At 30.6% G+C, this 26,343-nt stretch overlaps 2 protein-coding genes and 1 pseudogene across 4 annotated transcripts; all 3 read right to left on the reverse strand.

Moving 5' to 3' along the window:
- LOC137818799 (NAC domain-containing protein 69-like) lies at positions 1-3,347 on the reverse strand. 2 transcript variants are annotated; one of them, XM_068622409.1, is made up of 6 exons: positions 2,936-3,347; positions 2,556-2,824; positions 1,777-1,899; positions 1,323-1,664; positions 486-767; positions 1-347 (listed from the first exon to the last, which is right to left on the reverse strand). In XM_068622409.1, the coding sequence occupies exons 1-6, from the start codon at positions 3,105-3,107 to the stop codon at positions 102-104; spliced, it is 1,434 nt and encodes a 477-aa protein (XP_068478510.1). In that variant the 5' UTR covers positions 3,108-3,347; the 3' UTR covers positions 1-101. The 2 variants fall into 2 exon arrangements, with proteins under 2 accessions (XP_068478510.1, XP_068478511.1); XM_068622410.1 differs by having other exon boundaries at positions 1,777-1,896; positions 2,936-3,282.
- Positions 3,348-9,681: 6,334 nt separating this feature from the next.
- Positions 9,682-13,607, reverse strand: LOC137818348 (uncharacterized calcium-binding protein At1g02270-like). 2 transcript variants are annotated; one of them, XM_068621705.1, is made up of 11 exons: positions 13,114-13,607; positions 12,772-12,981; positions 12,530-12,634; positions 12,283-12,388; positions 11,921-12,138; positions 11,743-11,819; positions 11,532-11,646; positions 11,294-11,419; positions 10,731-10,841; positions 10,520-10,627; positions 9,682-10,274 (listed from the first exon to the last, which is right to left on the reverse strand). In XM_068621705.1, exons 1-11 carry the CDS (start codon positions 13,114-13,116, stop codon positions 10,035-10,037), a joined length of 1,419 nt encoding a protein of 472 aa, XP_068477806.1. In that variant the 5' UTR covers positions 13,117-13,607; the 3' UTR covers positions 9,682-10,034. The 2 variants fall into 2 exon arrangements, with proteins under 2 accessions (XP_068477806.1, XP_068477805.1); XM_068621704.1 differs by having other exon boundaries at positions 9,682-10,277; positions 13,114-13,445.
- A 5,587-nt stretch (positions 13,608-19,194) lies between these two features.
- Positions 19,195-26,245, reverse strand: LOC137819295 (uncharacterized; annotated as a pseudogene).
- Between the last annotated feature and the right edge of the window lie 98 nt (positions 26,246-26,343).

A 26,343-nucleotide genomic window follows, 5' to 3' on the forward strand; every position in this document is an offset into this window, starting at 1 on the left:
TGAGTAACTTTCATCTTTTGCTCAAGTTTGATTCCATAACTAACATTGGTAACAAAATATTAGTTCTGCATGGTTTACATTCAGCATTCTACTTCTAAGTTCTAACATAATAATACGTCCCAACTAATGACTATTAACAACAGAATCCCTATGACAACATTGACAAGATATACTGAACGTGGAAACAGGTTTTGGTTTGATGAAGTCGTTTCCATGTAAAAGAAAGAACTTTTGCTATTGACATTAGATGATTGATGGCTTCTGATCTTGAGGATCCCTCTTGAACTAGTATTTTGAGTACTTTTCTGATCTTTCTCTGATTTCACAGTGACCAATTCCTTCCGAGCCTGCACAATACATCACATGCAGCACAGTATTATGAGTAGTATGTTAAAATGAAAATCACTTCAAATGAAGAATCTCCATCTCGGTTAAGAAACAAATTTTATTTTTTCTAACACAGGTTCTTGGTTTTCTTTTCTCACCTCTATGTGGGATACTGCATTGTTTGAAACCTTCTTCTGTGTTTGAGGTCTTCCTGCAACAGTTTTTTGTAATATGAAGTTGTCTGGTCTTAGATTATAACGATTTTCCAATCTTGTTGTTTCGACAGGTTCATCTGCAGTTGAGTCACAAGAGGATGTCTCCACTGCCCAGAAATCATCTTGAATGATACTCTCCTTTTTTTCTTTGTGTGCTTCATGATTTGAAGCTAGACTACTCATGCCACCACGAACAGAGAATTCACCAGAACAAATGTTACCATGCTGTAATAATTTTAGATAAACATATGAGGTCAATTCTTGAAATGCTCCAATAAAGAAAAAGTCACAAACCCAAGAAAAGAGTACTTCTGGTGTCTTAGGGTATAAAGTCTCAGTAATGTGACATGCCTTGGAACTCAAACCAATCATTTTATCCGTGTATCTTCTAAGAATCTATAGGAGAAAAAACACTTGGGCTTGTTTGCTTCCATTTCTATTTCCTGCTTTCGTTTTCTGTTTTCACTTTTTAATTACAAAACAATCACCTTCTTTTAACTATGTTCCCTGTTTTCAAATATTTGTATAGAAGACACAGAAATGAAATTGTTTCCTCTATAAATCTTTGAAAATAGGAAATAAATTGAAAATGAAATTGTAGTTTTGTAATTAAGTGAAAACAGAAAATGAAAACTAAATGTAATAAGACCCTAAACATTGCGAAAATGTGGCAAAATTCACATCCCCATAATGCAGAATCTGTAGAACCAACTGATAGTTCATAAACAAAAAGAGATACACTCCCAAATATCATTTAGACTTTGTGCTATTTATCTTTACCAGATTAGAGACAACTTCAGCATCTGTGTCACTGCTTGCATAGTATACTCTTCTCAATGACTTTGGTTGGGTGGAACGATTGACAAAACAGTCTCTTCTTTCTTCATTGATAACAAACTCCTCATTATCAACCAGTATTGAATTTAGGAACTCATCTTCATCATCAGTAACTCCAAATGGAATTTGCATATTGATGCTTTCATTTCCAAAACAAGCATTGCGCGTTGGGGAGTTTGGGAAAAATCCTTCCACTTCAATACCAACTGGAGGCTGTTGTACTGGGGAGAAGAAAATCTCTTCTGGAAAGATTGGATCCACAATCATTCTAGGTAAAATATCTGCCTAGAAAAAAATTTACAAAACAAGTATTAGTTCTCAGCATGTTTCATATGCAGAGTGTAAATATGTCCATCAAGAATGCTTCAGCTACAGATGGAATTTCTTCAGCTGGTACCTGATTTCCATAGTCAGAAACCATGCTTGTGCTGGGCTCGCCTCCACTAAAGTTTGGTGCATCAATTCTCCCTTCATTTTTATTCTCAAATTTCTTCATCAAGCGGCATAAAACGTAAGTCTTCTGCAAAACTTGGAGGATAATCAGCAATTATTTTATTATACAAATCACACAAATAAAAGCCAACAAAAATCATGCTAAACTTCAAAATCAGAAACTTATTTCCTGAACAGCTACATTCACAGCAAAATCTCAAAAGACAGGCTTCGTAGAGCATGTGGCATAACAAAATTCATATAATGTTTTACAGCAAAAATTGACATTTAACAGTCTTTGATGAAAACTGAAGATGAATTTTGAGCATTTTTATATTAAATATCTAATTTTTATCTGGGATCTCATAAAAAGATCTTATTTCGATAAGCTTCCACATAAACTCATTGAAAGAAACTCTCCCAAATGCCCCCTTTGTCATCATCAACCAAGGCCAAATGGAGAAAATTAGGTCATGAACAGAGACTGACAAAATAAAAAAAACATGGGATTCAAACAAGGATCCAATAACCTTCAGAACAACCAATAGGATAGGAAATAATATCAAAGCCTAAAAGAGTGCATGGTGTTGTGACAAAAAAATCTAAACAATTCCTAACAACAGCAAATCCTTATCCTACCAGGTGAATTTGGCTACATTAATCACACCATGCAATTTGGCAAAAAAGTTTAAGAAAGACAATTTCCAAACAATGTTAAAATTTCTTGTAAAAAAACAAACCAACCTGGCTTTCACGGGAGGCAAGAGCATGATATTCATGAATAACCCAGTTGGTCCTTTGACCACCAGGAACACGGCCTTTGTGGAAAACAAGAGTCTTCTTTGTCCCAATAACATTTTTACTGCCACCAGTCTTAATGTTACGGTCATTTCCAGTGGATTTCCAGAAGCCATGCTCGGTTGTCCTGTTGACCCTTTTACTATTGGAGTACTTGTAATCCACAGAACTGAAGAAAAACCATTGCAGCTCATCGGATTTGAATATTGATTTTGCTGGCATCAGAAATTGACAGAAGAAAATAATCAAACAACAGTGAAGTGGGTTTGATAGCATCATGATGAAAGGCGTGATTTTCAGAGTATAGTGTTTAGTGTTTACATTACCTGGCACGTCCCAAGGTTCCACTTTGCAGAGGTCGATCTCTGGAATGAACTGAACAGAGAAATCATCACCCAGCAACTTGTGTTTGAGGTAATGATTGACAAGCTCCTCATCTGTGGGACGGAATCTGAATCCTACAGGCAAGTGATCAAGAATGGAAATTATGTCCTCCATTGTTTTGGTTCAACAAACAGTCACTGTTGTTGTTGTTGTTGCTGTTTGCAAGTGAGAGAGAAAAGAAAGAATGGGAAAGGTGCAAAGAGAGTATGTGTGTAGAAGTTGAGTGAGGTTTGCTTGTTAGTGTTTTCAACCAAACTGCATTTCTAATGGAAAGACATTGACTTGCTTTGAAGTTGATCCAAGTCTTTTTACTTTTGGCTTAGCGAATAAGTTATCCTTGGAAAATACAAAAACAAAAACATAAAACAAAAAACCAAGTTGTCATATCCTCCATGTTAATTTGTTTTACCTTTCTCTTTTTTTCATTTTCTTCTCTTTTTTTTTTATTCTCTAGCAAAATTTAAAAAAGAATGTTTCTTTTACTTTTTAAATTTAATTACATATTTTATCATTCAACAATCGTTATTTCATGAATTTCATACTTTCAATTTTTTTCCTATCAATTTTTCTTCGTTTTTATTCATCTCCCTAATCTATTAAATTTCTAAATATGTGTCGATTAAAAAAACACACAACAATGTCGTTTTTGAGATTTATTTTGTTTGACGTCATTATTTGGTAAGAAATTTAACTTTGATAAAAAGGTATGAAAATTGATAATTTTATAAGAAAATGCATGAAAAGTTTATGGTAAAATTCACGATTTTGCCGTATATCATTCTAAGCTTGAAATCTGACCTATTAACTTATTTAATATATTTTTTAATTCAGAATAGGATTATATTTTATAAAAAAAATTATAAACAAATCATTAAAAATTCACATATACATGCATAGATAGTGTTCTAATGGTACGAACAAGGTCCGCAACTTCATGCATGCTAAGCCCATTACCTTTGGTACACACTTTGGATTTCTAAGGAGTGTATTGGTATATAAAATCTTTGAGAATGTGTAATATAGACAATGTGAAACTATATGGTAATAATTCACTAGAATCCTCCACATATTGCAAAAGGCAAGAGAAAGAATGGATAGAAAATAAACTCATCTCTAGAGGTATTATATGAACCTGATCCAATTTTGATAGGGAATCTCTACATTAATTGGGTACAAATATGAGTATGAGTAATGTCTCATTTTTTAAATTGGGTATAAGGACAAAAATGGGTATGTACATATACGTTCCTCCTCGTCCCCATACCCATCCCCCAATTCATCTACGTTCTCATACGCGTACTCATTTTAAATTACTAATAAATTTTCATTTATTAAGTAATCTAAAAAACTTATGTTAACTTTTCTTTGGTCCTTAGTTTCGTAACTTTTTTCTAGGTTATACATTTGATCACTTTTACTCTTTTCTATATAATTATTTTATCTTTATCCAATTATTTGATACTCTCATTTGATATTCATACAATTATAATTTCTTTCTTGATATTTGGTGTAGGAAAAAAAGAAAATGTGTATCTTTTTGACATTGAATACTTCATAATATCATGTTTTCTTTGTTGTGATTTAAAAATATATATTTAATTAATATTTTGAATAATAAGGGGTTTGGTACAGACGCGAGTATGAGTATGCCCATCCCACATGGAAATGAGGATGAGACAAAAAAAATTCATACGTGTGGGTATGTGGATGAGGATGAGACAAAATTTGACTTTTGGGATAAGGATGAGATAGTCAAACTTACACTCGCCTTGTTCAGTTGTTATTCCTAAGAGGGAGAAAGAAAGAAGAAAAATTTGGGTCTCGTATGACATGTAATGATATGAGATAACAAGTTATAGGAACCAATCCTAGATTGGAAAACGTAATACACAATGTAATTGGTATAACAAGTTATATGAACCAAAAACAACACTTAATATATGCTAACGGTTAATCAATCACAGTATACCCTCACAATTTTTGTTATTGTTGTGTTCAACGAGTGTGCGTTATAAATCATACAATATCCATAAGGAATATGAAAATTATTAAAAAATTTGTTCATATTTAGTGTATACACATTTTTTAGCATTGTTAAGAGAAAAATCATCATAAAATAAAACATTATCAAGGTTGAGTCACGTAAATTTTCCTCTCTAATTCATTGTTAAAAAAAATCGTCTTATATTTTTCTATAGATTCATAAGTACTTTTCTTAAAGACTCACTTACATCCCATTAAAGTAAAATATATAAAAAAAAACACACAAACAAGACCCAATTTTTTATGCATAAAACTTGTCTCATTTGCTATCTAATTTAGAAGTGTAAAAATGTCTTAGTATATAAACTTAATTGAAGTAAAATGTACACAAAAAGCACAAACAAGACCCATAAATTTTTGTACATAAAACTTGCCTCGTTTGCTATCCAATTTAGAAGTGTAAAAATGTCTTAATTGAGAAGAGATAGTTACTCTTGTTTTAGTCAGAAAAAAACAATATATTAAAATATTTAAGCAATAAATATAGTAATAAAAAAGGAAAAATAAAAGTATCGTACAAAGTTATGGAACATTTACTATTTTGTTGAAGCATCGTGATAATCTTCATATGATGATTCAACAATTTTTTCTTGAAAAATATTTAATTATCTAGTAAAAAATAAATTAATTTAAATAAAAATAAATAATATAAAATTGAGTTTCAAATATTAAAAATATTTTTTTTAAACTAGTAAATTAGTCTGACAATAAAAATAACATTTTATTTAATTAAAAATTATCATATATAATAAATTTACAATCGTTTATTAATATCTTTAAAATATACTAATAATAATTTATAACTAACTAACATTATGATATTTATAATGAATCAATTAATATTTTATTATTATTTACAAATAGGAATAAAAATGCGGATGAATGACACTGAATCAATCATAACATTATAGTGAATATTTTACATTTTAAATTTTAAATATATATCATAAAAATTATTATTAATATTAATAATTAAATACATATTACATTTAAATAATCTATTATATATAAAATAGTCTAACAGACTTTTTCTTAAGTTTAAAGTATGGTACTTTTAGTTAACATGTCATTTGACTTATTTTTGCTTATTAGATATAATATATTGGGTTGGGTTTATTTGCTCCAACCCATTAAATTAAAAATAAGATTTCCTTTTCCAATAAAGGATTAAATTTGTTATTTAATAGGTTACTTGTTGATCGGTTATTTATGTAACTTCAGAAAGAATCATATGTCATTCAAAATTCTTTTCAGACATCATGAGATTCTCTTTTGCGTGTGCTCAAAATAAAATAAAAAATTACGAAAATGGTTTTGGTAAAAGAAAGAAAAGATAAAGTCGAAATTCTGTACTTGGAGAAAAAAAGACAGGATTTCATTTGGTACAATTCCATATATATATTTTTTAATAATTTTTTTATAAAATATCAATTATTATTATTATTTAAAGTGTCAGATAGAAATGGTTAGTAATATTTAATATGAAAACTTTTATTTAAAAAATATAATTTTACGCATATTTACTAAAATAATGTTTAAAAAATATAGGTTAAGATCTCACTATTTTATAATTTTGTTAAAATTAAATTAAATTTAAATCACTTTTAAAATAATATTAAAATCATTGTGATTATCTTAATCTTAAGATAATATTAAAATCATAAAAATTATCCCAACAAAAAAGTTTGTTATGATTATTCTATTTTCTACTGAATTTTTTTTTATTTTTTTTTAAGAATCTACAACATTATTTTAGTTTTAAACCATACATATAAAAGAAATAAAAAAATATTATTTAGACACTTAGTCAAAGAAGTTATTAATTAAGTATATAATGTATCATGTTCCCACACTTCAAATGGGGTGAAAGAAAAACACTTAAGGTGATAAGTAATATATGTAAAAATAGGTAAAGAAAAAGTGCCCATAATAACGTAAATAACTTTTGATATTGATAAGGTTGCTTTTTATTTTTTATTTCAGAATTGTTTGGTAGTATTAATTTTTCCAATGCATGGCTTTATTCAAAACTTGACTTGCATTTTGACCTAACATTCATGGAAGATGCCTTTTTGCTTCTTACATACTTCCAAGGTAGCTACATAACAATAAAGTGTTTTCATTAATAACAAGTTAATAAACAAATAATAACAAACAAGGCATTAACCGCGTAAGAATAAAAATCTTCTTTCTCATTCTATTTTATATTATAATTATGAGCTTATATAAGTCCCTATCCTCATATCAAATTATTATTGAATAGAAAATGATAATATATCTATAAAATTAATTACTCTGTTTTTTTCATTAATTTCAGATGATTAAAACCCTTCAATAAATTAGCACTTGCCACATTGAGTCTAGTGTTTCTAAATTCACTCACAACATTTGGTCCATCTCATTATTATCAAATTAAAAGTGTAGGACCTTCTATAATGTTATCTTTCTTAAATAGTTTTTTTTTTCCTAAAAGAAGGTATATAAATAAATATTATAACAAAATTATTAAATAAAATTAATTTAAAAAACAAAAAATAATTAATTATTATATTAAATATTATTGTATAAACTAAAAATTATCAGTATCTAAACTAATTTTTATTATTAATAAAAAAATTTAAATTAATTTTTAAATTATAAACTAAAATTTAAAATAATCTATAGTTAAAAACTTAATAGTTAATTAGATATCAATTTAGAAATTAATTTATAAATGTTATTAATAATAAAAATTATTTTAGATATCAATAATTTTGTAATTTTTAAGATAATATTTAATTTATTTAATATAGTAATTAATTATTTTTTAATTATTTTTTATTTAATAATATTATGTAGCGAAAAGTTTAAATTTTAGCATGTTTAATATTTTTGTCCATTAACACCTATACATTTTACTTTGTTGTGTTGAAATATTTAACAGTAATGTATTTACTATAGTGATATTTTTTTGGTAAAACTGTAATAATATATTCTTTTATTGGCTGAAATATAAGGGGGAAATACCATGTTTAGAGGCATTATATATAGGTAAATTTTAGTTTTTAAGCCTTATTTAATATTATTATTTTGAAAATATTATTGTTTTAAAACTTTAGCATCACTCTTAATAAATACTAATTTAGAAAAATTACATCTTATGAAATAAAAATATTAAATAAATATAACCATTAGCAATTTCCAAAGTAGTGAAAACATAACTTTCATGAAATTAATAGGTGATTGACTCACTCCACCATTTTTTACGTTTTGGGCCATGAAAATTGGTGCAACATCTTAAAATCAGCATAAATAACTTCTCATTCTCCAAAGTTACAATAAACAGAAAATTCCTTTGAATTAGATTTTACCTTAAATGTATTTTTAATTCTACAAACATACGACAAGCTTGTTTCTATTGGAACTAAAAATATTTTTAACTCTTGCAAGGAAAAAAATGCAAAAATATTTTATTCGGTTTTGGGAAAAGTAAGAGTAAAACAATAAAAGTATATAAAATGCGTTTTTGTATCTTTATTGTGGTATATTCTCGAGTTTGAGTTTTATATATTTTTCAGAAACTAAAGTGTAATTTTAAAATTTATTTTTTATTGTAAGCAATTTATGTGATTTAGGTTTTTCTTGGATTGTTTTTTACAGGTATTTAAAAGTATTTTGTCTCTATTTTGGAATATAAGATTCATAGTTTGGTTTGTTGTTTATTCTCTTGTGTTATTGTAATATTTAAGAATAATATCATCTAGATAAATATTATAGGCACTCACAATAAACATTATTTCTTTTTTCACTTATAGTTTGTAACCTGACTTGGATCAGTTAAATTACCCATTAAGATTTGAAGGTTTTTTTTTTGCATTTTTCTAAATAAATCATTTATACATTCACAATATAAAAATTTAAAATCATATTTTTTTTTACTTCATGGAAAAGGAAAATAAAAGGACTACAAAGTAGATAATATAAGGGTGTCAACTGAGAGGGAGGATCATCAAGTTTTCGAGTTGGGCCTTTTTGTTTGGTTGTGTGATGAGACTCATTGATTCTGCAAACATTTTTCTGCCAAACTTAATGATCCGAAATGCAAATGCGCAATATTAGAATATAATTTTTATACTCTAAAAATGTTTGGAATTTCATAATTAACAATTGAGAAAAAAAAAACTTGAACTTAGAAAGGTATTTTTGGGATTTAAAGGTGCAGGAAGAAATTGCTTGTTTTTCTTTTATATGTTTAGATTACTTCTGTTTTTGACTCCTTATTGGACCACTACTGCAATCTTCTCCACACTACATGTATAGTTCTTTCACACAGAGTTTGAAGCACAGAAGAAAGTTTTTTACACTTTACATTTTGTCTTTTTATTTTATGTACCTGGGTTTATAGAAAGTTCATGAATGAAATTTCAAGCCATAAGTGCAAGGGTCCCCCTGTGACTTCATTTTTCCAGAATTTGAACTTCAGAACAATAAAGCTAACTCACGTATAAGGGTCTTACTAGAATAAAATTTGAAGGAAAAAAAGAAGTATCAGAAAAATTAGAGAGTGTGCAAAAGAGAAACCAGGGGGATAATTTCTTAGTGAAAAGATTATATGGGCTATGGCCAATTTTGTCACAATCAAAGGATCCAAAGTGGGAAAGGGAAATAGATAATATGCACATCCATTTCTACATTGCAAAAATATCTTTACATTGCTATCCCATTACCAGAAAAAAAACATGGCCAGGGCTTACCAAAACTTGTTACAGCATAAACTAATTTGACTCCACAAGCTCAATACATGGCAGACTAATAACCTATGGTAGGACATGTCTGGCAAGGATTAAAAATGAAGGTGAAAAACCATTACTTTTGTTTACCCCTATATCAAACTTGTCCCAAAATTGAAACTTTTTCCATGGGCTACCTTGTATTTCACAATGTTTTTTGGTCAATTCTAATGGTCTAAATACTATTAGTGTCATGAAGGAGCCAGCCAGGTATGGTTGGTACGTAGGTTCAGTTTTGTGTGCCAGAACATTTCATCCTTGCTGGCGAAAACACAGCTGTGAGTCTAGCATGATCAGAGAGAGAATAATCTTCTGGCCATAGTCCTTTCTCCACTTCACGCGGATACAGCATTGCATTCTTTATCATAAAACCAATGGCTTCTTGCTGCTCCAATTCTGTGTTAACATCTTCCATGCACCCATTCAAGTTTTCCAACACATGATCTGGACATGCTGAATTCCAAATCTTCTGCTACAATGCAAAGTCAATTATTACTATTTTACTCTCTGAACAATATATAGATATAGGAACCTTTAAAAAAATGTTTGTCCCGTGATCCCATTCAAATTGTCTTATGTTTAACTTTTTATATCAGAATACCATTAAGATTAAGGCCTTTGCAATTTCTAATGGTACAATTTAACATGCATTAGGCACATGCAAGTGCATGGATTTCCTAAATATCATCCAAAAATGAAGGCTTGCTATATTACCTTGAACTCTTCAAAGTCGATAACACCATTTCCATCAACATCTACTTGATTCCATAGATCTTGTAGTTGTTGAAAACATAGTCCATAAGGCACACCAATCAACTTTGCCTGCAGAATTTATGGTATGGTGTAAGTCTATTTCTCTATTTTTATGGTTTTGCCTCTTGCTAGTGGAATTTATAACATCATATATTAGTAGATATGAAAGTACCTTCCGAAGTGCTTCGGAGAAACTAAAATATGTCACAGCATCAGCATAGTTGTCACCCTTCAGAATGGCAAATGCATCATTTTCAGACATTGATCCTTTTCGCAACTGGAACTGAAAAGAAAAGAAAGAAATAGCATTAGCTGCAGAGCAAAAATTATCTTGCTTATATTCTCACTACTTTGTCACACCAAAAATGGGGTTCTGTGATTATGAAGGCCCATAAAAAATCAAGTACAATAATGTATTGTTTTAAGTGTAAACACTTAAGATTTTGCCAGTAAAACATCTAATCAACAACTGAAGCTGGTTGTCAACGATACCTAACTCCTGTTAATTATGCATACCAAGTTTAAAAGTGCACATCAATCAACAATTTTTTTAACAACTCTACAGCTGAAGTAGAATATTTCAATTTCTATAATAAACTCGTTCATAACCATTTCTTGAAGCTACTACACGTGTCATCCCTTGAACAGTTGACTTGCATATTAATCTTTTATAAGTAAAAAGTCAGAAATACAAAGACAACAAAAAATATAATAAATTGGGTGAATCATACTCACTTTTAGTATACTAAATACAGCTTCAGCCCAACTGGTTTTCAAAGGTTTACGTGCTTGGTTGGGATTGCAAAGCCAAATGAAGTCAACACCACAGATATTTCCTCTATGATTTCGGTGACTAACCCACTGCATGATCGAAGAGACAATAAAAATTCAAGCAAGTAAAAAATCTACTAAGACCATGATTTTAATACCAGGAAAGCATGTGTACAATTCAATCTAATAATGAGATATTAACCTTGTGAGCATCTGCATAACTGTCACTGCATTGATTAGCAGTATCATACGATGATACAAACCCTTGTGACCTAAGGAACTTGTAAACATGCCCACGCTTGCTGCCATTCCAGTCACTGGATTTAGAAAGAACACGAAGTTCACATCATAAGGACATCTGTTCCAGTTAAATACCAGCATAACATCATAAGAAAATCAATCAATAAACTCACCCACAGAGTATGATAGGCATGGGTTTGAGCCTGTTTTCTCTCTGGTACAATTCCACATATTGTAATATTTGGTAAACCTACAAGAACGCAAATGATAGATGTAGTGTTAGGATTGAAAGCAAATTGGCTACACAATCATCAATGAATGAGAAAAAGGACTAACATGGGTCTGACATACCTGATTCAATCTCACTACACAGAGACTTGAATCGTGAGGAAATAACAAGTGGGTGTTCACAATCAGAAACTCGTGGGGAACACTGCCTTTTTGGTTTTGTGAGGGGGCAACTGACTGAACGTGTAGCAATTGAGCAACACGATCGCCACAATCGTTCAAAAGCAGCTCTCGATAATCAACAACTCTTAGACATTCTTTATGTATAGCAGTCAGTAGACCTGCATAATGAACATGAGCGTTTGAGAAAAGGAGCAACAAAAGTACTCGGAGAAACATGGTTCTTGTAGAGAAAACAATGAAACATAGTAAGCACATAAGTATAACAATTAGTATGAGAATGAATGGCATTGTCACACACTTACCATCTCCACGGTTGTTGGTTCGACCAAGCTTGAAGAGATTGTAGCCAGCATCTCCCAGTCTCTCTTCATACATGTGAACAAGCTCTTCATTTCCAACCCAGAATTCCTATACATGAAACAGACATCATAGTATAGAGTGAGTGAGAGCTGGTAACGAAAAACACCATTCACGACCAAAGAAAAATAGATTGTCACAAGAGACAATGCCATCTCTCCACCACCAAAGAGAAAGGAGAGAAATTGCTACCTGGAGGCACATAATGGAAGATGATTCAGAAAGCAAGCAATCAAGAATCCTCTCATTCCTGGACAACCAGAATGATTTGAAGTCACTTTCTCGTAGGCCTTGGTTCTGCACACAACAATAACACAGCAAATTCAGATTTAAAATCGAAACCCTCCAAAATCACATCTTAGGACCACTCTTCATCCACACGGTATGAACAGTGTGGACAGAATAAAATCAAGGAAAAGAACACAACACAAGACCTGTGGATCAATCCGTTTGTAAATCGGAGCCAGAATGTTGAAAGTGGTGAATGAAACGCAAGAAGGGTCTCTCTCCACCTCTGTCACTGATGAAAAACAGCCACTATTACTAATTCTGGAAAGTTCTCCATCACTGCTGTAACCGCTGATACCATTATGAGAAGAACCATTATCTCTTCTCAAATTGAACTTAGCGCCGGCAGCCACCACCTGAATTCCACTCACATCAACATCTCTATTCAGTAACCCAATCAAAAATCAAAATGACCCTTTTTTTCAAAACCACCCCCCAGAAAATCAAAATCAAATAAAATTGAGGAAGAAAAAGACCCAATGACCTACCATTCTCCAGATCCTCGCCACAGTCAGTAAAGGTAATATTTTGAACTTAAATTTATGCACTTTAAGACGAAATCTCAAATTGTTCAGGGAGCTTCTTGTTCTTCTTCTCTTATCTCTTACTTCTTGCAATGTTTGCCTTTTCTCTCTCTTGTGGCGTTGTGATGAGCAAGGAAAAGCAATTTATATAAATATTTAAGGCGAGGAGAGAGAGGGATTTGATTTTGGATTGTGAGTGAAGAAAAAGTCAAGGAGACAGGACAAGAACATGACAAGTTGAGGTTTCAGCATTACCCCTTCATGTGATAATGTGACTTCACGAAGGAATCTTTTCTATGTTGTAGTTATCACTTTTTTTTATTCATTGCAGAGACACACACTTGACTCTATTACGCAACGCACACGTCTCCAACATCTCACAATAAAAACGACAACTTTTCCTAACTGGGATTCGGTTAAAGTTAAGGAAAAGCTTATAATTCATTCGTTCATAGTTTATCTTCATCATCAACCTTTTTCTTCGCACTTTATTTGCCCACAGTATCTCCTGCAGCCGAAAGGCTAAGATCCAAGGTTTGTCGGAGACGCCCACGTTATCTTATTCAAAACTAAGAGCTCTCTCATGTTAATGTATAGAAATTCATGGTTCTGCATTCATTTTTTAATTTAAATTTCAAAAAAGAAAATTGCCAAACTATTATGTTATATAAAAGCTAATTAATACTATTAAGTGAAATTAAGTTTATTTTTTTAATTTTTTTTACTATTCTTTCATAAATTTTAATATAAAAATAAAACGAAAACCTTTAAATAAATTAAATAACCCAATTAAGATAATGAAACTATGAAGTTAAGACACTTTTTTTTACACACTTTTTTTTACACGGTGTATCGGATACTCGACGTATCGAATGCTCATATGACAATAGTAGGATACGTATCCGTTAATGTTCAATTAAAAAAATATTTGTTGAATTTTTTATAATTCTAGCACGATTTTAACATAATATAAAAAAGAATACATTAATTTTTTAAAACTCAAACTTATTGTATAAATTTTTATTATAATTATAAAAATAAAAAACAAATCATTTTGAATCGTTCATGAAAAACATATTTTTGCTAAAAAAAAATATCTCAAACATAATTGTGCATATTGTCAATTTATATAATTTATATTTATACAAACGAGTCCCATGTTCTATCTTTTAAAAATTATACGTATATCTGTCTGTGTCATATCAGGATCTGTGTTAGTGTCTAATAAAATTTTAAATATATATTTAACTCTTTAATTTAAAAACAAAACTATACCATTTAAAAAAGTAATAAGCTGGAAGCTTTAATTGTTCGTCAGTGTTGGGAAGTTTGAAGTGTAACGTTTGGGTTACTTAAGTACTTTATGGTATGGTCTCCCTTCAATGTCATTAAAATGAATACATTAAATAATTAATTAAACAACGTCTTAATAAGAAACCTAGGTGGTTTGATTGAGCGTAATGTTGGGGTTAAACTAATATGGTCTTCTTTCAATGTCTTCCATTTTTTATATTATAAATTAATTAAACAAGTCAAAGGTTTAAGCACAAAGTTTGCAAAACGCTATGTATTTGGTACGGCAGAGAAAATATCAAGTATAAAAAAAGGTTAAAAGAAATAACTTTTTCTCTAATTTTTTATTATTTTTTTCAATCAATTAATTTTTCCTCTCATCTGAATATGGAATTGGAGAATGAAATTTGATATACTTCATTGATTATAGATAAATTATGTGTATAGGATCGGATGATTCTAGAACGTATCAGATATAGAGAGTCCTCTATAAAAAAAAAAATAGTTAAAGTAATACAAATTAGGATAAAATAAACCATACAGAAAATTCGGGATCAAAAAATAATAGGATCCAATAAAATAATAAATAAATACAATAGTTGAAAAAAATATATTATTATTGTAATATTTATTATATCTTACAAATAAATCGAATATTGAAAACCCAATACAATAAATAGAAGTAGAAAACAGTGACCAAAAGTTACTGTTTCAGTCATATACAAAAACATGATATTTAAAATTATTTCCTGTAGAAAATATTCATGAAAAATCTTTAAGATATAAGTTATAATAAATATAAGTATGGGGTGATAATTAAAGAAATTCATGGCATCTAAAATTATAAAGAAAAAACATATATGCTATAAAAATAGACACAGAAAATGAAAAAAAAAAGTTTATTTATTTATTTTTATTTTGTTCTCATAACATAAAAGGGGATGACGACAAATCTAAATATTTTATTATTTGAATTAGTTTTAATGTTTATAATGTGAATGGAGGGAAATGCTACCAAACCATAGCAGTTTGATTATGATTGAAAACACAATCACTGAATTTGTGCATAAATTATATAAGGCCCTTCATTTTCTATTGCTTTATGTTAATGTCAATAATAAATGTCTTGAAATACTTTTAGCCCATAATAAAATTCATCACTAAAATACATTAAAATTTACCCTTTTCCTTATAACAAAGAGAGCTTTTGGAACACCTAATTAGATATCATGAGAAAGAAAGCTTCAAAAAATAGATTTTGAATCTAATTTAAAATTTTAGTTAATTGTTGATTAAGGAAATACTATTTTGAGGGAAAACATGATTAATTATTTGGTCTCCCTTAAAAGAGTGTTTCTATATTTATATTATTCATTTAAGTATCCATAAACAAAAAATCATTATTAAAATATTGATCTCATATATAACAATTTGAATTACATATAACAATTATCTTTGACAGATCCAAAGATTCTTTATAGGCATTATAATTTCTAACATCCACATTCTGCAAATCTTAAAAAATCCTATCAAACTATAAGTTTATGTTTTTTTTTTATTTTTAATAGAATTTTAGTACCCATTTTCATTTACAATTTGTTATTATATTTTAAAATTGGTATGTTTAAAAATTTGAACATGATTTGCAAATAATTGTTTCAGGGACGAAAACAATTTGATTATGTTTTTAGGCATAATTTATCATGCAGTTCTTTTACACTATAAATGCAATTATAAATGAAATGATTATATATTTAAAAAATAATAATTAATTTATATTTACTTTGAATTCAAAAAAAATATGATACATAAAAATATATTAGTGTAAAAAATTATAGTGATATCTATTTATCTATATCTATCTCTATATATATAATATTAAAATAATTAATATTTTTATTTATTCCTATTTTAAATTGATCTCAATTTTGTTTTATTTGAAATTGAAACAAATTAATTGAATAGTAATTTAATATTAGTGATTTTGATTATGTTTCTTGCAAATTAATAATAATAAAATAAATTTATATGAAAGTGTAAAACTATATTAAAAATCAAATTGTTTTTTAGATTATGCTATTTTATACAGAATGTTATTAATTATCTTTCAATTTTAATTCATTATTTCATTGAAATTAAATCAATAGTATTTTTTGTCTTAATCTAAATAACTATACCTTCTACCTTTTTCTTTATTTTTTCATCCCTTTCCCAAACCAAATAATCTGTAACAGTTTTTATTTTTTGTTTTAAAAATAATTTATCCAAAGATATATTTTTTTCAACAATAAATCTAAACACTAAAGTCTAAATAATCTTATCAATGTTAGAAATTATCTGAAATTTAGGTTTTTTAATTCTTTATCCACTTTTTCACAATTTTTTAAAAAATATTGAAAAATCTTATTGGAATACGGTTCCTTCAAATACCAAATTCCAATCCTTTTTCACAGTTTGAAAATTCGGTTTCCAAAAGAGACCAAATTTTGAGTGAATTTTTTTATTGTTCATAGTTGAGAAATCGACTTTCCAAAAATTAAATTTTTAACGATTTTTCGACACTAATAATATTATTTTACATTGCAAATTTAATTACTAAGAACCGAATTTTTAACATCAACATTACACTATAAATAAATCTATTCTAATAAAAATATTAACATATATTGATTTGCAATAAAAATTCTTGTTTATTATTGAAAAAGAATCCTTATCCATCCACCTCTATCTTACCTTTACTTAATTTTTTAAAAAATATATCATTATTATATTATAACGCAATTTTTTTTTCTCTAATTCAAATTTTAGATCTCTAATCTACTTACAATAAAAAAAATTATTAAAATAATTTATTAACAATATTTTTGTACGTAATAAACCAAATTTTCTCTCTTACAATCACTTGCTCAACTACACTCAAAATTCACTTATTAAAAAATAAATAGATAAAAGTTATTTTAATAATTTTCTTATTAAAATAAAAATCTAAAATTTGACATATCAATGTAAAGATGATACCTATTCAATAGTAAAAGGGAACTCTAGAAATGAAAGCAATAATCAGACAATGTTCTGAAAAGCAACACTTGACAGAGTTGTCGGTGACAGAATAATAAAAGTAGGAAAGAAAGAAAGATAAACTGAAGAACTTACCAACCACATGCCTCAAGCAGACATGAATCAATTAAATTAATGTTAGAATTGAAAAAAGTTTTCTTTTATGTTTTGGTTTTCCAGGTATTATGGTTTTGTACGGCTTAAGAAGTTAAAAAATGTTGGATTCATTCATACTTAACTCAGCCGACACATTCAGATAACTTGATTAGTGGAGAAGAAATGCATTTCAGGAGTTTGTCTTTTAAATTAAATAATGCTGTTAGTGACAGAAACTATATATGGCGGCACCCGATATTTTGGTAGGTATATTTCTTAATATAAAAATAAAATATGAGACATCAATTTTGTTAATCAATTATTATTGTAAAAGTTAAGAGGGAGTTATCTACACATATACGAACACTGATACGGACACGACACGGACACGATCATGAAGATACGTAAAAATTTTAAAATATTTTATGTGCACAAGTATAATCCAAATTATTTTTTAGATCAGAAAAATGTTTTTCATGACTGGTTCACAATGATTTGTTTTTTATTTTTATAATCATAATAACAATTTATACAATAAAGTTTGATTTTCTAGAAAATTAATGTAATTTTTTTTAAATTGTGTTAGAATCATACTAAAATTGTCATAAATCTAACAAATATTTGTTAAGTTTGACACTTAACGGATCGTGTCATACGAGTGTTGATGTTTGATATATCAAACACCAACACGTCATTTAAGAAGATTGTTTGAGTTTCATAGTCTTTATATAAAAATATATTTTTATCCTACACTTTTAATTATTTATAAATTTTTTAATTTTAAAATTTATTTTAACATTTTATATTTTATTTATACTTTTAATAATTTTTTTTATAAATATTAATATTTTGGTATAGATAAAAAGGAATAAACATCACCTTATATCAATTCCCATACACATCTACAATCTACAAAAGATGAAGGAAACTTGCAACCCTATATTTGAAGTGTGTATGTAGCACGCGTTTATTCATATCTAAAACGTGTGGGCCTAACCTACTCTTCACTTTTGCATTAAATCTTATCAGATCCACCTCTTCATCCATGGCTTCCAATCACCTCTCAAGGCAAAATTATAATGTGCAAAAATACACTTTAAATTATTGTACTTACAATGGAAGATGCTGCCAGCAATTTTAACTAAAGTTGTCAGAAGCTTTATCCTTTCATCTACATTTTTAAAGAATTAAATATTTAAAAAATCAATGTTAGAACAAGATCAAACAGAATTATTATGTATATATTAAAAAAGATAAGCCTGAAGCTTTCCAAATTAAAAATTTAATGAAACTATATTTAATTAACTATCGCTATAAATTAGTTTTAAGAATAAAAATTAAGCATTCAAATCACGGAATGCAGTTACCTTTTATACATTTAAAAAATAAGATACTAAATGATTGGTTACCATTTAAAAATTCAGTCTTTGTGAGTTAAAGATAATTTTTCTTTGGGCGGCAATCAAATAGAGAGGGCAAATCGTGACACGTGTGTAATGCTAAATAGTAGACCCATCGCCACGTGGAATCAATTATGTGACAGCAATAACCTCAGCCTACCGACACAGTAGAAAGAAACGAAACCGTGAACATCGAAAGAGACAACAATGGAATCATTCCTTTTCAGGTTAATAAATTATATATTTGCTTACAAGAAATCTGCAAATTTGTTATCTCATTTCAAGCCACCAATACATGTTCAGCTCAAAATTGTTTACTGGTATTCAGAGCTGATAGGACTTTAGTTTAGTCCCAGTTAAAATAAAATAAATTATACACCATAGCTAACTAAAAACATGCTGACACATGATAAAACCTATTTCAGACAAAAATGATGTCCAAAATGCAACGCTCCGAAACAAGTCATAGGAAAAACCTTCTTCGGCTTGTGTCCATTTCCGGCTAGAAGAGAAAAAGAGACAAAAAGAAAGTAAAATAAAAATAGAAAGTAGGTAGGAATTAAGTAAGCAGCTTCACAAGGTCAGACCAAGAATTGAAATAAAGTTGGGCTGCTTCTTCCTCCATCTCCGTATATTCTTCTCTCACCTCCATAAATTTTCATATTTCCAAAAATATCCTATGTAATATTTTGAATTATGTAATTCAGAAGTCTTTTTTCAAATACGTATCTAGATTACATAATCCGAAAACTACCCTATGAAAGTGACACCAGAAGAATAAAAAAGTATTTTCATGTTGTATATGGAGGTGGCAAAGAGGTGCAGGAAGAAACAGTCCAGAGTTGGTTAGCAAACAATTACCTTGTGAACCCACTCGTATTCTCCACCCTTTGTGTCAAATGTTCCATTATGCAGGCTAATCAACTTCAACGTGAAACGAGGGCCACATTCCTGCGTTTAAGTGAAGAGCCAAGTTAATAAAATGAAACAATAAATATAACAAAAGAATTTAAATACTTGAAAATATCAAACATTGGACGTTGTGAAGGTAAAGTGCATGCAATAAAAATTTAAATAATTTATTTTTGTTAACAAAAAAGTGACATGCTTAATCTCAATACATAAATAAAATTGGCAACCAATCTTTCCTGATACAGATTGAAATATAAAATAGATGTCATCTGAGATATTGGTAACACAAGTTGCAAAATCTCTACAAGACTTTGTAAGCATCCATATCTTCTCATGGAGACAACTTTTAGTCTGCCATAATCACATTCATGATTAGCTCTGTAGAGTCCACATCCAAACAAAGATTAAATAACAAACAACTGGCATAAACAAATTACTTAATCAGCACAATCTTCCTCTATACCCTCTGATCAAGATCACTTTAAATCACAGAAGTCAACAATCTGAACAGCCAGTTCCTATTTATCTAATATTCACTGAAACTCACTTCACATACTATACCACTTAGTTTGACAAACAAGGAAGTAATGAGGAGCATAATAACTATATTATTACAGTAGCCAACAGCTATTGAATTTTTAAATGGTGGTAACTAAAAGGAAAATAAAAAAGAGCAAATACCAACCTGAAGACGAGCAATTGTTTTCTGTTCAGGAACATCATCGCTCTTGTCATCTTTGTCCTTTTTACCTTTCGACTCAGCTCTTTTAAGTTCTTTGTGTTTCAAAAATGTACCTTTAAGTATGGTTAAAGGTAACACAATGTCTGGAAAATGAAAATTACTAATATTTTGAAGCAATGGCAATATTGTATGTTTAACAGATATATACCGGTGATGCCGGAAGAAAATAAAATCTCTCTGGTTGTGGAAGGTGACTACTCGTCGACCTTTAAATTCTGGATCTTGAGGGAAAAGTGAATGTATCAACCTATTACACAAACCATTGTTATATTGAAAATGGAAACATAGGAGATATCTGTTGATGAAAAATTCTATTAGCAAAATACGGAAGAACTCCTTAGATTCCTTTTTGGCGATTTGCATAATATTTATATAAAAGTAACAGATAGGAAATAAATAAAAGTATTTCAATAAGACCTGACATTTGAATGAATAAAGCAAAATCATAAAAAAAAAACACTACAGATGAAACATACAATGAAAGAAAATAAACACTACAGACCCTAGACGTGTTGTGAAGTTATTCAGTACAAGCTCAGGCTTGTGACTAGTTGGAGTTCCATGATTCTGCAACGAAGCACAAAATGCATGCAGTAAAAATGTAAATAATTTATTTTCGTTTACAAAATTCAATACATAAATAAAATTGTATCAATCTCTACTGCTGATACATAATGAATAATAAAATAACAAATTGGAAGATCACTATAAGAATTTTTTTTTAGTGACCACTATGATGCACGGATAGGATGCGATAAGTTTATTTTGAAAATAACAGGAAACAATAAGTGATATATGTTGGGAAAAACGGGTAATTTTTCCCACTAAAACAAAACTCTAACAGAGTTACCCGACAAATAATGAAAAAACACACCCGAAAATTGATAACGGAGTTCGGCCTGTTTAGCCTAATCTCCGAGCACAGCAAAAACTTATTATGAGAGAAGATATTACAAATTGGGATATATAACAGTGACGGAGAAGAGTTTAATATATAAACCTCAAACCTCCTTCCCAAACAATGAACCCACCGATGTGGGACTTGGGATTAAGCCAAAAACAACAAATCTCCACCTTGGCTTAATTTCAAGTTCCACCTAAAACAAATCTCCTCAAAACATCATAACAAAACTTTACAGTGCTTCAAATTTGCGCCTCCGAGCACCAACTTCAAATGTGCAAAATATTAACCAAATCTAAACAATGTTCAAACTTGGCCCTTGTAACCACCTTGCCTTGTAGCGAACATCTTCTTTATTAGAAAATTCTTCTTTCTTTGCAAATACCCATTTGCACCCAATTGCTTTCTTACCTTTTGGTAATTGTGCCAACTTCCACGTCTTGTTCTTCTTCAAAGACTGCATCTCCTCTCCCATCGCACCCGCTCAATTACCACTCTCTAAACTCAGAATGGCTTCTGGGTAAGTGAATGGAATGTCATCAACAACTGGAAGTGCATAGGCAACCATATCCATGAAACGAGCAGGCTTCTGAATATCTCGTCTTTGTCTTCTAACTGCAATTGGCGCTGATTGTTGTTGAGATTCTTGGGTAGGAACCTCTTCCTCATCTAACTCTTCTTCTGCCATAGGAGAGTCACTTGTGGTATTTCGTGTTGGAATCACCACTGTCTGCTCAAACTCCACCTGCTTCCGGGCACACTCCACCTGTTGTGAAGTACTATCAGCTCCTTCTGGATTTACCTTCCTTAACATGGCAGATTCATCAAAGGTAACATCCGTACTGATAATCGTCTTCTTTGCCTCTAGACACCACAAACGGTATCCCTTCACTCCAGGACTAAAGCCCATGAAAAGAACCTTCTTTGCCTGTGGATCCAACTTTGATTCAATCACATGATAATATGCAATAGAACAAAAAACATGCAAAGAATCATAATCAGTTGCAGGTTTTCTAGACCATACCTCTAACGGGGTTTTGCCATCTATAGCAGATGATGGCAAACGATTGACGAGATGTTGAGCGTATGTCACAGCCTCAGCCCAAAACTCTCTGCCTAACTCAGCATTAGACAACATACAACGAACTTTCTCCACAAGTGTCTTGTTCATACGCTCTGACACCCCATTCTGTTGTAGTGTTTTTCTAACAGTGAAGTGCCGAACTATGCCACAATCTTGGCATACCTTCAGGAACGGATCACTCTTGTATTCTCCTCCATTGTCTGTTCGGAGAACCTTAATCTTCCTTCCTATTTGGTTTTCAACTTCAGCTTTCCACTTAAGGAAAATTTCAAGCACATCATTTTTGTTCTTCATAGTAAACACCCAAACTCTCCTAGAAAAATCATCCACAAAAGTGACAAAATAATGCCTACCTCCGATTGACGGAGTCTTGGCAGGTCCCCACACATTTGAATGCACATAATCCAGAATACCCTTGGTATTGTGAATTGCAGTGCCAAACTTCACTCTTCGTTGTTTTCCCAGAACACAATGCTCACAAAATTCAAGTTTGCAAGCCTTCGTACCTTTCAACAATCCCTGCTTGGTAAGAATTTGCAAGGATTTCTCTCCAGCATGTCCCAACCTCATATGCCACAACTTCGTTGCCTCAGCATCCTTCTTAGAGCTAGAAGTTGCTGCCGCTACTGTCCCCACCACTGTACTACAAATTGTTCTTCATCACGCCTTTCAACATCACCAGTGCTCCTGAAGTTGCTTTAAGAATTCCATCTCGCATCGTCACGACTAGGCCTTTAGATTCTAAAGCCCCCAATGAGATGAAATTCTTCTTCAACTTTGGCACGTACCGTACATCCCGCAAAATTTTGGTGGATCCGTCATGATTCCGCAGCTTGATTGAACCTATCCCAGCTTTCTTACATGGATTATCATTACCCATGTAAACAACTCCAGCATCGAGTTCTTGAAATTCAAAGAACCAATCCAGAATGGGATACATATGATAAGTACAACCTGAATCCAATATCCACTCATCTGGATACGATGATGCTGAAAGCGAGACAATTAAAGAGATATCTGATTCCACGTCACTTTTGCATTCTGCAACATTTGCATCTTGCGAAACCTTCTCTTTCTTCTGCAGTTTTGGACAGTCTTTCTCCCAGTGTCCTTTCTCATGACAAAAAGCACACTCATCTTTGGCAACGGCTCGACCTTTAGATTTAGACATCCCTCTTCTCTCCTTTGTTTGGCTTTGCTGACGACCTCTTGCCACCAATGCTTCTTCTGATGTTGTTGATTTGGTTTTCATCTTATCCTGCTTTCTCAATTCATGACTATATAAAGCAGAACAAACGGCATCTAAAATTGTTAACGGAGTTCGGCCTGTTTAGCCTAATCTCCGAGCACAGCAAAAACAACTCACACTTTTATTATTATGAGAGAAGATATTACAAATTTGGGATATATAACAGTGAAGGAGAAGAGTTTAATATATAAACCTCAAACCTTCTTCCCAAACAATGAACCCACCGATGTGGGACTTGGGATTAAGCCAAAATCAACAATATATACATATTGAAAATGTATACAAATTCTTAAAACATGATAACTATATGATTGCAATTGTGCAAATCCAAATTAAAATCACATTTATTAGACATTGTTTAAATAAAAAAATATATATAAATTATTGTCATCATAAAAGTATTAGTGTTTTATAGATTAGATACTTCATCAATAAGTATAGACATTGTTTAAATAAAAAAATATATATAAATTATTGTCATCATAAAAGTATTAGTGTTTTATAGATTAGATACTTCATCAATAAGTATAGGTAAAGTATCCTAGAGCATCAAATACGGATATGTGACACCAATTGAAGTATTGATGCATCATCGGTGACAACTGAGCACAAAACGAGACAAAAAGTAACTTTAATTGCTGTGCACCCGTATTTATTTCTCCCTCAATCAAGATTTGAAGAGATATTCTTTTACTTATCTACGTCCAAGTTCAAATTAAGCAGATTATTGCATACCTTGATATCCTTGCGCAAAACAAGCTTCGACAGCTTGAAATGAGCAGTGGGCCCATTAGGTACACCAAATATTAAAAGAGCATCTGCAACAAATGCGAGCAAAGAATTATGTAAGGCCATGTTGCCCAGAAATCTAAGGGAAAAAGATATCAACATAACTAAACAACAATTTTTGAATGTATAAATCTGTATGGATTGAATCTTCACTGGAAGGCACCACTTACCCGGTTCCCTACGATTAGTGTGAACAACTATAACAGAAGTGAAGTCCTTATTCTTGGTTTCTACAATCTGTGATTAAAAAATGAAATTAGAAAAAAACTCTAAAACATGTTTTAATGTCCTATGCTTTCCCCAGACATTAGGAAAAGACAATCCAAAACAGAGCACCTTTTTTAGATCATATGTTCCTCGATTAAAGTAATGAGCATTTGGTATAATAGATAGCAACTCCGATATAAACGCAGGTCCCCTCTGCGAAGTCATGTCTCAGCCAAAAGTCAGAAAAGTTATACAGTTAAGAAGAAATTATTTCGATATTCTACTCCTAAAAAGAGTTAATCTAAAATACAAAAAAAAAGTGAGTAAGGAATTATTACTTCAAAAAATGTATGTTAGACTAGACAAATGGAAGCGGCAAGTGGTGATCAATATTTTAGGAGTTTGCTGCTGATGCAAATTGAACTGAATTCATCAGCATCATTTCCAGCAAACAACTGCAAACAAGTATTATTCATTAGTCAAAACAATAATGTTTGAATTTTGAACATCAGCTCTGCGTGCAAATTCAAAATAGTAAACACAAGCCCCTCGTAAAAAAAGTTAACCACCCAAAAATTACTCCATTTGCAAATTGACTGAATTTCACAGTTTACAATCTGTTCTTATTCCCCACTATGTTCACCCTCAAATCCCCACTCATGCTGTTACTATACTACTGCCAAACTCAGATTGATATGTTTCAACTTAGATTGGCGCAATCAGTTAGCTCATCCTGATTCTCAGTAAAAGTGGAATTATCATTAAGCATAAAAAACTCTAATCCAATCCAATCTAGTTTAATGTATCAGATTAAAAACACAGTAATATGATACCAGTAACACAAATTTCTCAATCACAAAGCACAAAGTTCAAAACCTCTTCGTCGTCGGGCTTGCAAACTGTCTCGTCCAATTCCCTAGTGTTCTCAATTGTACGAGGGACCTTCTTTTCCGGAAGCTGAAGAAACACGAAGAATCGTATTGTTACTGATACGTATCGAACACAGCAACAAAAAGATAGCGATTCACATTCGGAGAATTACAAATACCTCTTCACCGAGCTCGAGAGTTCTCTTGAGAGCAGCGTCACGAGCCTTAGCTTTAGCGCGCTTATCAAGCTTCTTCTGGTGCTTCAACTTCGCGTGTAACTCCGATCTCTTTGCCTTGTTCTTTATCATCGAAGGACGCAATTGATCCTTCTTCTCCGTCTTTATTGCCTTATTTTTATTGGAGGACGGTGTTTCTGAATCTTCCACGTCTGAATCGTCGTTCTTCCTCCTCTTTCCCCCCATTGTAACGCTACGATTTTCTGAAGGGCAGAGAAATGGGAAGTGTGGGTTTAGTGTCCAGGGTTTATGAAAAATGGGGTTAATTGCTTTTTTTTTTTTAAGTTTTCTCATTTTCTTGTTAAACTTTTAATTATTCAATATAATGCAACAATTAGAATTTCCTGATATACTAAACA

The sequence above is a fragment of the Phaseolus vulgaris genome, chromosome 10 (assembly GCF_000499845.2).
Source record: "Phaseolus vulgaris cultivar G19833 chromosome 10, P. vulgaris v2.0, whole genome shotgun sequence".
In the NCBI taxonomy this organism is placed as follows: Eukaryota; Viridiplantae; Streptophyta; class Magnoliopsida; order Fabales; family Fabaceae; genus Phaseolus; species Phaseolus vulgaris.